Consider the following 13187-nt stretch of genomic DNA (forward strand, 5'->3'; position numbering starts at 1 on the left):
GAGCATAAAACCAGTGATTGCATTGCGATAAGTCCAGGCGAATGAAGGCCGGCCCCCGGTATTCCAGATATCGAGAGTGATCAACTTCCCCAGGTCATTCTGGACCACCATCCACAAAATTGGACGGCGCATCAATTGATTTCCCGGGCTCAGCCAAAGGTAGGTAGGTGCAAGCTGCTGAGCTACGGGTGTGCTTGTAGTGGAAGGGTCATCGCTTCTAATGCCACCCCTCTGTTAGTGATTTTCTGCCCTGCTCCGAAAGGTACTTGATGCTCTGTGAGGGAAGCTCGGGCCATCTGCAAGGCAGAGCTGTTCCTGACGTGTACCGCTGCTGGCTGGTGGCTAGGCTGGCTGGCTGGCTCGGGTCGGGGCTCCAAAGCGCAATCCAATGTGTTCATTTGCCTCGCCGTCCTTGACCACATTTGCGCATCACCTCCACAACCAACATCGGCGACGTCAGCCATCTATCCCCCCAACAAACCACAAGCATCATTCCTCTGGAAGGTAGTGGCACGTCAGCGATACTCTAGATTTTTAATTCCCCCTCTCCCTCCACGCCTTCGCATCGATATTGCCCAAGGCTTCTCGCATCCGCCAATCATCCTTCGTGCGGGTTTCGCGAGCCGTGATACAGGCTTCTCAAGATGCCAGGCCTCGTGACCGCCACCGGAGTGTTGGGCTTCCTCGCCGACGAGGAGCCTGAGCTCAAGGTCTTCGCCCTCCAGACATTGAACGACGACATCGACACTGTATGGACCGAAGTTGCCGGCGCCCTCGGCCAAATGTACGTTGTTGACTCAAACACTCTTGCCTCGCCCGTCTCCATCATCTGCTGACAATCCTCCCTGCATGTAGTGAGGCCCTCTACGAAGACGACTCCTTCCCCGAGCGCAAGCTTGCCGCTCTTGTCCTCTCCAAGGTCTACTACCACCTGCAAGCCTACGATGAGAGCATGTTCTTCGCCTTAGCCGCCGGCGATCTCTTCAAGCTGGACAACCCGGGCGAGTTCGAGGAGACCATCATCTCCAAGTGCGTCGACCATTACATCGCCGCCAAGAACGAGAACCACTCGGTCCTGTCTCAGAAGGATAGCGAGGACAAGTCCTTGCCTGCCTTGGCCACGGCTTTCAGCAGCGGGGCTAACGATGGTAACAACGCCTCCGCCCTGATCTCGCCGACGACTCCCTTCTCCCAGTCTACTCTGCCCTCCAAGTCTCTCCTGTCCCGTGCCTCGACCGACAACACCATTCTCGAGCCCTCTTTCGAGCCGCCCAAGAAGCAGCACCGCTCGTCCTCTATCGCTCTGTCCCAGAATGAGCTCAACACAAGACGTGCGATTGATGCCGTCATCGAACGCCTCTACGAGAGCTGCCTGAAGGAAGGTCGATACAAGCAGGTCGTCGGTATCGCCGTTGAAGCCAAGCGCTTAGACGTGGTCAGCAAGGTGATCCAACGTGCCGACTCGGATTACAAGAAGGCCAAGGGCAAGGCCACCGATGAAGAGACTCTCGGCCCCGCTGAGGAGTTGATGGACTATTGCCTTACCATCTGCCTGGATATCGTCCAAGAGCGTGCTTTCCGCGATGACATCCTGCAATTGGTTCTGGAAATTCTTACTAGCGGCAGGGCCAAGGACCCCGACTACTTCTCCATCGCCAAGTGCATCGTCTACTTGAACAAGGATGAGCAGGCCGGTACCGTCATTCACCAATTGGTGAAGGAGGGCACGCCTCATTCTACGGCTATCGCGTATCAGTTTGCTTTCGATCTGTACGACAATGGCACGCAGGAGTTCTTGGGCAAGGTAATTGCACCATTGCCCACTAGCGAGGAGTCTTCCTCCAAGACTGAGGGCGAGGCGACAGAGCGTGACTCGCTGCTGGCCGATACCGACAACTCTTCGGCCGAGCCGGACGCGAAGAAGACCGAGGTCTACCGGAATATCCGGTCCATCCTTGATGGTACGAAGACGATCAAGCTGAACGTTGAGTTCCTCTACCGCAACAACCATACCGATCTCAGCATCCTCAACAAGGTCCGCGACAGTCTCGAGGGCCGCAACTCCATCTTCCACACCGCAGTCACCTTCTGCAATGCGTTCATGAACCAAGGTACCACCAACGACAAGTTCTTCCGCGACAACCTGGAATGGCTCGGTAAGGCCGTGAACTGGTCCAAGTTCACTGCCACAGCAGCCCTCGGTGTTATCCACCGCGGAAACCTCTCTCAGTCCAGGAAACTCCTCGAGCCTTACCTGCCCCGAGGTGCCGGTGGTATCAGCGGCGGGTCCCTCTATAGTCAGGGTGGTGCCCTCTACGCCTATGGTTTGATTCACGCCAACCACGGCGCCGATGCCCTGGACTACCTCAAGACGCAATTCACCGCGGCCGAGGAGGAAGTCATCCAGCACGGTGGTGCTCTGGGTCTTGGTATTGCCGGTATGGCTACCGGTAACGAAGAGATCTTCGACAACCTGAAGACGGTGCTGTTTGCCGATTCCGCTTTGAACGGTGAAGCTGTTGGTCTGTCCATGGGTCTGATCATGCTGGGCACTGGTAATGTCAAGGCTCTGGAGGACATGGTCACCTATGCTCACGAGACTACACACGAGAAGAGTGTGCGCGGTCTGGCCCTTGGCATGGCTCTCATCATGTACGGACGCCAGGAACAGGCAGACGTTATGATTGAGGGTCTCCTCAACGACCCCGACCCAACCCTGCGATATGGTGGCATCATGACCGTGGCCATGGCTTACTGTGGCACCGGAAGCAACAAGGCCATCCGCAAGCTGCTGCACATTGCCGTCAGCGATGTCAACGACGATGTGCGGCGCATAGCCGTCATGAGTCTGGGCTTCATTCTGTTCAGGAAGCCTGGCAGCGTTCCTCGTATGGTGGAGCTTCTGTCCGAGTCGTACAACCCTCACGTCCGATACGGTTCCGCCATGGCTCTGGGTATCTCGTGTGCGGGCACCGGTCTGGACGAGGCGATCGACCTCCTTGAGCCCATGATGAAGGATCCCACCGACTTTGTGCGCCAGGGAGCCCTCATCGCTCTGTCCATGATTATGATGCAGCAGAACGAGGTGATGAACCCCAAGGCGGCAACGATTCGCAAGACGCTCAAGAAGGTTGTTGGTGACAGGCACGAGGATGCCATGACCAAATTCGGTGCTGCTCTGGCTCTCGGAATCATCGATGCTGGAGGCCGCAACTGCACTATCGGCCTGCAGACCCAGACCGGCAACCTCAACATGGCGGGTATTGTGGGTATGGCCGTCTTCACACAATACTGGTACTGGTTCCCCTTCACCCACTTCTTGTCTCTGGCCTTCACGCCCACGTCGATTATCGCCCTCGACCACGACCTGGACATCATTGACATGAAGTTCCACTGCTCGACCAAGCCCAGTCTGTTTGACTACCCGCCGGAGCAGGAGGTCAAGACCGAGGAAGGCCCTGCTCTGATTGCTACTGCTATCCTCTCCACTACTGCCCAAGCCAAGCGCCGCGCCCAGAAGAAGGAGCGCGCCCAGCGTCGCGAGAGCATGGATATTGACACGCCGGCCGCGGCCAAGCCCAGCACCGAGAAGATGGACGTCGACGAGCCTAAGAAGCCCGAAGACGCCAAGAAGGACGAAGAGGCGGTGGTTGATAAGGAGACCTCGGCCCCTCCTGCCGATTCCAAGAAGAAGCCGGGCTACGAGGTTGACAACATGACTCGGGTCCTTCCCGCTCAGCTCAAGTACATCAGCCCCATCAAGGGTCGTTACTGGCCGGTCAAGCTTGTCCGACCAGGCCCATTGGTAAGTCTTTCTTGCTGTGCAACTACATCATGCGAGAAAGTTTACAAGCTAACAAAGCCACAGCCCACGGGAGGACCCATCCTTCTCCACGACACACAACCAGACCAGGCCAAGAGTTTAATCGAGGAGAAGCTGAAGAAGGTTTCTACCGACAAGGCCCCTGTGCCCAATGCCGGCGGCGCTGGTGGAAACCGTCTTGCGCGCACCGAGTTGGAGAACCGGTTGCTCCAGTCTTTTGGCGTCAACCCGCCCGTCACGCCAGGTGGCCCCGGTGGAGCTGCCGCTGCCGCCGGTGTGCTGACAGCTGTGGATGAGGATCAGGAAGGTGACGAGGAGGCGCAGCCGCCTCGGGACTTTGAGTACTTCACGGAAGGTGAAGACGAGGATGATGACTAAAGAGAGAAAGCAAGCGCCATTTGTAGATTACCGGACATAGACGGAAGGTTGAGCAGGCGTAGATGTGTACTAGTATGTAGACTATGAAAACATCTGGCGAGTTGCGAGGAGGCGTCTCTTCGCTGATTTCACTGCAAACTTAAACTTTTTTGCAGCCATGGCTGTCGGACAGAGTAATGCCAATGCCCTTCTGAGTGATGAGAGTACGTACCCATTTAACCTTGAGACTGGCATAGGGGTGCTTGCTCATAGCATGGCACCGGAACATGCTCGCGCCACGCATCACGGCATCTTACTTATCGATTGACACTTTGCAAAAGGACAAGGTTGTTTTCCTTTTTGGGCACAGACAAGTGGCTTCTATTCTAACATGACATGTAGCGATGATTTGTGGCCGTGTAGATTCATGTTCGGAGTCGTTAACAAGTCTATCGTCGCCGTGAGGCAAAGACGTTTTTTGAAACGTCTTGGTCACGCTTTCCCCTTTGCCTCCTTACTTTCTACCTATCGTTTCCTTGTCGTGTCTGTTGCCTTCTCTAATGATGGAATTGGCGCAATGAAGAATAGTTCCGTGAGCCAGTGCCGCTCCCTCTTTCTCTCCCTCTTTCTCCCCGCCTGTGGGCTCTCATATCGACACCTGTATGCATAGCATCCCCAAGCACTCACATACGTATACGCACCACCTTAAGCCAACAGCAAACAACATGGATTGCTTCGCCTTTCCTCTGCTTCCTCTTCCTCTTCTTCTCTATTTCGGTTCCCGTTTGCTTATTTTCTCTCTTCCTCTCTCACACTCTCTCTCGAACCCGATCCAATCAGACATTGACGACGCCGGCCCAAGTCAGAGCGAAAGGGTTGGTGGAGTTGGTGGTGAACTCGTGGATGTCGCCGCGGCGGGAGAGGGCGTAGAGGCGCATGGACTGGGTGGCGGCGAGGGAGTCGAAGCCGTCGACGGCGCCGGCGGGGGCGCCGGCCAGCGTCGAGGGCTGCACCGACCAGCCGGAGCCCCGGTAGACGGCCGACATGAGGCGGCCCTTGGGCCCCAGGAAGGTCACCAGGTTGTTGTCCCAGCCGTTGTTGCCGTACGTGATGGAGGCGATGTCGGGGCTCGGGTTGAGCGAGAGGCCCTGGGTCACGGGGTTGCCTGGGGGTGTTAGTAGGGAGAAGAAAGCTGATAGGGGCAGAAGGGTTGTAAGTGAATAGGAGGAAAAACAGAAGAGAAACTTACCGAAGTTGCCGATGCCCCAGTTGAAGTTGGTCTCGGGCCCGTTGAGGAGCTCGACCAGGTTGGCGCCGCTGGCCGTGTAGATGCGCAGGGCGTTGGGGTCGGTGCCAAAGGGGCTGGTGCCGCGGAAGTCGTTGAAGACGGACATGGCGAGCCCGGCGCCCGGGGCGGCCGACTCGAAGAGGGTGGGGCCCTGCGCCCACTCGCCGGCGGTGAAGTTGCCGAGCTTGATGTCGGCGCCGTTGACGTCCTGCCAGGCGACCAGGATGGAGTTGGAGCAGTTCTGGCAGACCTGCCAGACGGCGGCGATGCGCGAGCCGGGCGCCGCGCGCGCCTGCACCTTGGCGCTGAAGACGCCCGTCTGCCAGCCGTTGAGGGCCGGGTCCACGTTGTAGATCTCGGCGACGCGGCTGTCGCCGTTGAGATAGTAGCAGCTCTGCTGGAAGGCGTTGGTGACGCAGGCCAGCGGGGTGCCCGGCAGCACGCTGAGGCCGATGGCTTTCGTCGTGTTCATGACGCTGGCCGTCAGGTTGATGGACCGCCACTGCTGGCTCGTCGAGTCGCGCACCGACATCATCAGCGCGTTGCTCTTGTGCTGATAAAAGACGGCCGAGTGGTCCACGCCCGACGTCGGGTCCGTCCAGTTCATGGCGCTCAGCTTGGACTCGTCGAGCAGGCCCAGCACGCCCGCGCCGCCCGCGTTCTGGTCCGCCGCGTTGCCCCGGCCCAGCGTGATGCCGAGGATGACGGCCAGCAGGATGACGAGGAACAGGGCCAGGCCCGAGACGGCGAGGATGAAGGTCTTCTTGCTCAGCCCGAAGATCTGGCGGTCCACGGCGGCCCGCGGAACGTCCCCCTTGGCGAATCCGGGCTCGTCCTTGTACAGAAAGGCCGACTGCTGCTGTGGCTGTTGGTCGCCCTTCATGTAAGCCGGGGCGGGCTCGGAGATGTTGGTGGCGCCCGTGCCGGCCCGCCGTAAACCTGGGTGCTGGTAGCCGCTCATCGCCGCCACCGCGGCGCTCTTCTCGCTCATGGCAGGAGTGGTCGTCGACGGGCCCGCGGCATTGTGGTTTTCCTCCGGCTCGATGTAGATCTTTTCATCCCAGTACTCCTGCTGCGGTGGCCGCACCGGAGGGTTGTTGGGAGAGTCAACTGGTGACACTTCCATCGTGACGTGGGCGATGTGGGTGTCGTTGGAGGAAAAGAAAGGCAGGCTCGCTCTTCGCTGATTCAATCAAAAGTACACTGAAAAAAGGGTTATGAAGTGACGGTATCGCAGTCCAATACTACGTACGGGGTTGGCTGGCGAGGAGACAGTAGTAGCAAGCAGTGCGGAGGGAGAGCTGCACATGGGGGGATTACGAAATAGAAAGTTAAGTAAAGTAGAGGGCCAAAGGCGAAACGAAACCAAGAAACTCTAATAAAGACGACCCGGAAAACAGGACACGACCAGCGTGGGCGGGTGACACGACCAAGAAATGAAAAACGAGTGACGACCCGAGAGAGGACCAGGTCGAACGGGGTGGGAAAGGAGCGACTAGGTATATCGGATGAGAAAAGCGAGAGGAGAGGGGAGCGAAGCGAAGCGGTACTATCGTTCTGGGGCCCTGTCGGTGGTATATAACTTACACAGCCCTGGCTGTCGAGGCCCTCCAAACTCGTTGCAATCTTCGGCTGGAGCTACCAGCGGGTTCGAGTTACCGTTTACCACTGATCGGATCTCGGGTGACCACAGATAGTAGATTGCCCAGGAGCCCAGGAGCCCAGGAGGCCAGGAGTCGAGGAGCCAAGGAACCTCTGCCATCCGAGAGCGTAAAAGAGGAGATCGACGGAGTCAAGGCGATGGGAGGAACATAGATCCCGGGTCCCATGCAGAACGGAGCGTGGAGGCAGTCAGGGCACTGAGGGCAGTGAGTAAGGGCAACATGGCGTGTCGTCGAAGGTGCAAGCTCCTCCCTGGTCACGGCGTTACGTCGAGGCCCGAGTCCCCCCGCCAAGCATGCCAGCAAGACCTGGTAACTGTCAAGCTTGGACAATGAAGGGTCACGGGCCCGGTCACCGCCAGCGGCTCTCGACCACTTCCAAGGCTGGCGTGGTTTGGTTACCTGGGGAGCAGACGAAACCCGCTGGGGCAGGAACCTCGCACCCATTGTGCTGTAACGGGAGTTTCTCACAAGACGTTTCCAAGAGACGAGAGCCGTTCCAGATGGCTGGGATCTGCCAACGGATCTCTCCGGTGTCTGCATAGATACAGCTGCAGCCGAAGGACGGATGGCAGACGGGCTCGATTAGCGCATATGTCAGATATCACATTGGACGTTTCTTTTCCCTCTGCTGCCTGGTTTGATCTCTGCAAACTTGCCTGTTTTGCGTCATGAGTCAATGTGATGCTCTTGGTGGGGTTCCACACAACCAAGACTGGCCTTGACTGCCAGATCATGTTCACTGCCGTTGAGCAACAAGACGAAGACACGAGACACCGCCACCAACGGAGAGAGGCCACCCATCCGAGGTTCTGTCCGAGGCTCGCCCTGCATCCTGTACAGTGTCGCGAGGAAGTGGTTTTTTTGTGGTGACCGTGTCGGCCATATATTGGGGTGCAGGGATTAGCGGTAGGCGCGACTGACTCGCGGGGTGCTGGCCCAAACGGCGATAACCTGGCCGGACCCCTGCCCGGGCGCGGCTGAATGGGCTGGATTGGCGGCGCATGAGCTACCCCTGCATGCCATCCCGGGACACTTGCGACGCCAAGCGCCCTCGACGCTGCCCCCTTTTCCCCATAAGGCCCGTACAAACTAAACCTTAATGTTCTGGGAAGGGCCTTTTTTGCTGCCTCCGATCCGCCCTACAAGCAAACTCAACTCGGCCGATTTGTCGTCCATTGTGCAGATCGTCAACGGCGTGAGGAGCGAGAAGCGAAATAAGCTACTTGTAGCTGCGGCTTGGCTGGGGCTTGACTGCGGACCGACCAATGCAACCTCGGGACCCCCTCCTCCGCTTGCTTGCTTGGTTACCGTGGCTGGCTGTTGCAGAGCCGGTACCGCTGTCATCAATGCACCGCCCCGGATAGACATCGGATTGTCCGGCAAACTCCGGCGTGTCTGGAAGCTCGGCAGGATCGTCATGGGAAACTGTCCGGCCTATGCATTGCCTTCCTAGCACTTGCTCGCCATAGCTCACGTTCAAGTATCAGAAGCCAGAGTGGTCAACATGGTCATTGTGACGGCGGCCCATAATGGCGACGACTGTTGATGGCCAAGTACAGATTGGTGTGTCGGCCAAGAAAATATACCTGAAAGGAGGGGCCTTCGTATCGCTTATCGGAACCCAGGCAGGCCTACAGTTAAGGTCGCATTGCCTGTCACCCCAGCACCTGGGCGGCGTTGTGGGCAGGGACATGCACCATCTCACCATACCAAGTCAGGTCAATGATAAAGACCAAGGACAGATTGCGTGTCGTTTCAAGGCAGTGTCATTGAAGATACAGTCCCTTCCAGAACGGGTATCAAAGTCTGTCTCACCCACGGGTTGCATGGCTTCGGATTTGACGTTTTTTTCTGGCAGGTGACCAGGCGACCAGGCGACCCATCCCCAGGGCTGCCTGTCACATGTGTTCGATTGAAATACTCGATTCGATGAGCCTTGTTGCCAAACTCCGACCAGTCTGTGTTCTAGACCGAGGCCCGTCCCTCATTCATTCAAAGAAGCCAAAGATGGCGCTCGCACCAACGAGCGTCAGGGTGTCGGCCAGCCAGCTGCGCTTGGATGGGTCCTGCACAGGCTCTTCGTAGCCCATCTGGCGCCAGTCCTCCCCGAACGCCTCTTCCGGCCCTACGAGCAAGGATTTCTCCAGCCCCAGCTCGGTTGCGAATGCCGCACCCAGCTCCTCCATCGCCGATTCTGTCACCATCGGCTCTCGGTGGCTATGTTTGTCGGTCACGGACAGTTCTGCTGCAACGCTGGTAGTGTCTTGGCCGCCGAGGCCCATGTCGCCCAGGCGAGTCCAAGGATTGGTCTCGGACGGACCTTGGACGGGGACATCGAGATTGATATCTATTCGACAGCTGACGGGGCCAGAATCTGCCTCTGTTTCCTCCTCAGTCTCCTCCAGCTCGGGATCGCGCCGGGGGAAGACCTCGATGCCAGCGATTTGCCGTGCCTCCCGAAAGTGCTTGCTGTCGACCCATAGCCCAAGACCGGGCCGGTGCGTGACTTGTCCCAGACCTCGATCACCATACAGACGACTGAGAAAAGCGATGGCCGCGTTGGCCAGAGCCTTTTCCGCATCTTGGTCCCGCAGCCTCGACAGCGTAGGAGACCTGCCGTCCAGGATGGGCCACAACGCCATCATGCCCGGGCCTCTGTACACCGCTCTCTCGTGATCCGAGAACAGGACGTCTGGTTTCAGAATACGTTCCCCGGATGCTTGCAGCTCTTCACTGAGCCGAGGGGCACGGAGTGCCTGCTGGAGATCCGACCTGACCTTGTCCTCGTCCTTGGCTCGCGGGACTTTGTAGGACGGCGCAGGCTCGAAGGCCAACAAGAAGGCCGGACTGCTGGGCGCGGTAGACGTTGAGTCTGCAGACGGTGTTGGGGGGTTCCGGTGGTTGTCTGACACGTGATGACGTAATGCGCGGTGCAGGGCGGTGATGCGCATGGGGGTCAAGAAGCCGGGCTCGCCTGGCGCGATACATATTTGCAAAGGGCGCATTTTGCTTGATGTATTGGTGACTGCACCTCGGGCATCAGTTGCTGGTGGTTGTTTGGTGGTTGTTGTTGGTTGGGGAAACACAATTCCAGTCCAGTTTCTAGTGTAGCACACCTTGAAGACCAGAGTCCGTGCACCCGCGTGGTGGCGAGCCAAGCAGTCACATCCTGTCCATCTCCCCGCCCAACCGCCGTCTTGGCATGCAAATAGATCTGATGATTGAGTTTTCTATACATTTGGAGTGACTATCTTCTAAGTGACTTGCAACGCCTTGTTCGGACCCCAGTCACGGCGAGCTCAGAGTCTCCATTGGACAAAACCGTCCAAAGCCTCCTGGTGACAGCCGTGAGTAACTCGCACCTTGACGGCCTCGCCCTCTGTTCTCCTAAACGAGGAAGTTGTCCGAGCTGCAGACAACAAAGGTTTCGTTCCCCCTTTTCGCGGCTCTGCTCGCCCAGGTCCCCCTACTGTCACCGTGCCTTCCGACCACTGACTAGACGGCTCATACTTCGTTTCTTATACATTCTATAGTCAATGTGCATATAGATGCAAAGCTGTATAATCAACTACTCTAATAAGAGCCCGGCCGGCGTTTATCCCATGGTTATCCCATGGTTATTCCACGGTGGTGGAAACGTAGACAAGATGGATTAGCTGGAGCCTCATACTAGGCTGGGCTGCCAATCCGACGAAGAAGCATTGGTACTCAATCTTATGAGTTGAAGTTGCCCTCCTACTCAGGCCCACTATGGTTAAACCTAGGTGGGAGGGTGTTCCTGTCGCTTGATGAGGCAATGCCTATGTTGACAACCCACACGCCACTAGACCAGGGCGGACCGGCTTCGCCGTCCGCAGAGTACCTAGATAGCCAGCAGCGAGCTGTGCACCGCCGTCCCACGGATTGTCTGAAGCTGTTGCACATGGTGACTATGTACCCAACCTACCAGGAATAGCATAGCAATGCCAATCATGAGGTCTAGCCAGACTTCCATAGCCACTTGATCACCAAGCTCTTGCGAATTTCCCGTTACTACATACTGGCCAATATCTCCATACTTGCATACACTGGCACACTGGGACACATTGGCCAACACCTACACACTGGTACACGCTAGCCGACTGGCACATACTGCTATATCTGGCCAATTCTCCATGCCAGCATACAATGGCACGCACTGGGGCACACTAGCTGACACCGACTGCACTGACTGCACCGACATACTGGCACACACTGGGCACACTACACACACACCGACAATGACATGAGGCACAGACTGGGGCATACTATACAACGGCACACACCCACCGACATTGGCATACTACATACTACACACACCCATCCACACTGGCACACCTATATACCTACGCACTGGCACACATCGGCACACACTAGCGCGTTGGAGTTTTGGGTCACTGTACTGGGATGTTGTACCGGGATGTTGTATTGGGATGTTGGCACACCGGCACACCGGCGCACCGGCGCACTCTCCCTTCTCACGAGGGTGTCTTGCCGGTCCTTCGACGCAGGTGGGCTGCAATCGAAGTTACTACTACTACACCTTGAATAGCACTGTCAAAATCGGTATGGCTTTTTTCTCCACTGCATCAGGCTTCTTTGGCTGTCCATCTCTTGTGGCACCTACGTACAAGTTAAATCAGACCCATCGATAGATGAATAACCTTTTAATACTGCAGTGCTACCTAATTAAGTGCCATAAGTTTTATCAGCCTACTGCCATCTTTCTCCGATAACACTTTGCGTCGACTGTATAAGCTACCCATAAGTCGCTCACTCAATGCACTGATATTCCTGTCCTATCCTGTACCCATTATCAATTCAAACTGGGCGACACCAAAGAACATTTCGTATTTCGTAATACTCAACTATATATACTTTTCACCATGTCGATTCCCGACAATCAACTCCCCATGAGCCCGGCAGATCAGTATCGACTGTGGAAGGAGGGCACCGGCGTCCTGTGGTTTGGACAGGTATACTTGACTGTCTACCTGAGGCTCTTCGACCCCACGGCCGGCTTGTGCGACATGTGTTCCAATATCCTGTGCATCAGCGTCGGACACGTGTTAGCCCATCGCAGAACGTGGCAGCCGACGACGCCGGCGGATCTGCCACCCCCGCCCGCTTCCGCTGGAATCGCACGCCAGGTGTGGTGCTATTCAACGCGACCGCGTACAGACATGCTCTTTGCTATCTGTGCCCAGAGCCAGGTCGTAGCACTGTCGCTCCGATATCTGCTGCCACAAGCGTTCAGACTACTGCACCCCGCAGCGACGGGCAACCTGGTTCGTCTCTTCGTCACACCTTCGCGCTGGGCCAGCGCGGTAGCGGGAATATCATGTCGTGGCCTGCCAGTCCTGGCCCTGAAGGTGCTGGGCACAGCTGCAGGTTGCTGGCTGGTATCGGCCATGGGCACTTTCGCCGAAGCGGACACATTGCGAATGATTGAAGACCCGGAAGAGGACAACCGGCAGAGACGTTATTACAGTACATCCGAGGGCCAGAGGCGATGTGCTCGGACTGTACAGGCTATCCTTATCGCAATATATAGCATTGGATATGTCATAAGGCGCTTAGTGTGTAGGCTATAAAGTCTTCGATAGAGTCGATACCGGGAATACCGTTACCCCTTCTTAACTTTTATTTAATAATAATATATTATACTTCCCCTTTTAAATAAAAGAAATTTATTTATTTATTATATAATATTAAAAACTTAATAAATTTTTTAATTATTTTAAAAACTATTATAAATATTTTATTTAAAGTATTTAAAATTTTTAAAAGAATTTAATTAAATAAAATAATGAATTAATTATATAAATTATAATAATATATAGACTAGTTTTTATTTGAATAATACTAATTTAAATATTTTAATTTTAAAAATAAATAAATAGAATTTATTATTTAATAAATATATTTTAATATTAACTTTTTTTATTTAATAAATTTATTAAAATATAAATAGTTTTTATTTTATATTAAAATAATAAATAGATAGTAATATATTTATTAAAAGATTATTTATTAA

At 55.5% G+C, this 13187-nt stretch overlaps 4 protein-coding genes across 4 annotated transcripts; 2 read left to right on the plus strand and 2 right to left on the minus strand.

Annotated features, from left to right (window-relative positions):
• Positions 1-644: 644 nt before the first annotated feature.
• Positions 645-4201, plus strand: PG985_011643 (26S proteasome regulatory subunit Rpn2; the record flags this gene model as incomplete). The annotated part of the gene is made up of 3 exons (XM_066831410.1): positions 645-784; positions 856-3805; positions 3869-4201. 3 exons carry the CDS (start codon positions 645-647, stop codon positions 4199-4201), a joined length of 3423 nt encoding a protein of 1140 aa, XP_066679460.1.
• Positions 4202-5016: 815 nt separating this feature from the next.
• Positions 5017-6594, minus strand: PG985_011644 (uncharacterized protein; the record flags this gene model as incomplete). Its single annotated transcript, XM_066831411.1, has 2 exons — positions 5017-5372; positions 5430-6594. 2 exons carry the CDS (start codon positions 6592-6594, stop codon positions 5017-5019), a joined length of 1521 nt encoding a protein of 506 aa, XP_066679461.1.
• A 2526-nt stretch (positions 6595-9120) lies between these two features.
• Positions 9121-10137, minus strand: PG985_011645 (uncharacterized protein; the record flags this gene model as incomplete). The annotated part of the gene is made up of 1 exon (XM_066831412.1): positions 9121-10137. One exon carries the CDS (start codon positions 10135-10137, stop codon positions 9121-9123), a length of 1017 nt encoding a protein of 338 aa, XP_066679462.1.
• Positions 10138-12036: 1899 nt separating this feature from the next.
• On the plus strand, positions 12037-12721 carry PG985_011646 (uncharacterized protein; the record flags this gene model as incomplete). The annotated part of the gene is made up of 2 exons (XM_066831413.1): positions 12037-12631; positions 12705-12721. 2 exons carry the CDS (start codon positions 12037-12039, stop codon positions 12719-12721), a joined length of 612 nt encoding a protein of 203 aa, XP_066679463.1.
• Positions 12722-13187: the final 466 nt, after the last annotated feature.

This window comes from Apiospora marii, assembly GCF_038362585.1.
Source record: "Apiospora marii strain CBS 49790 chromosome Unknown utg000009l_segment0_segment0, whole genome shotgun sequence".
Taxonomy (NCBI): Eukaryota; Fungi; Ascomycota; class Sordariomycetes; order Amphisphaeriales; family Apiosporaceae; genus Apiospora; species Apiospora marii.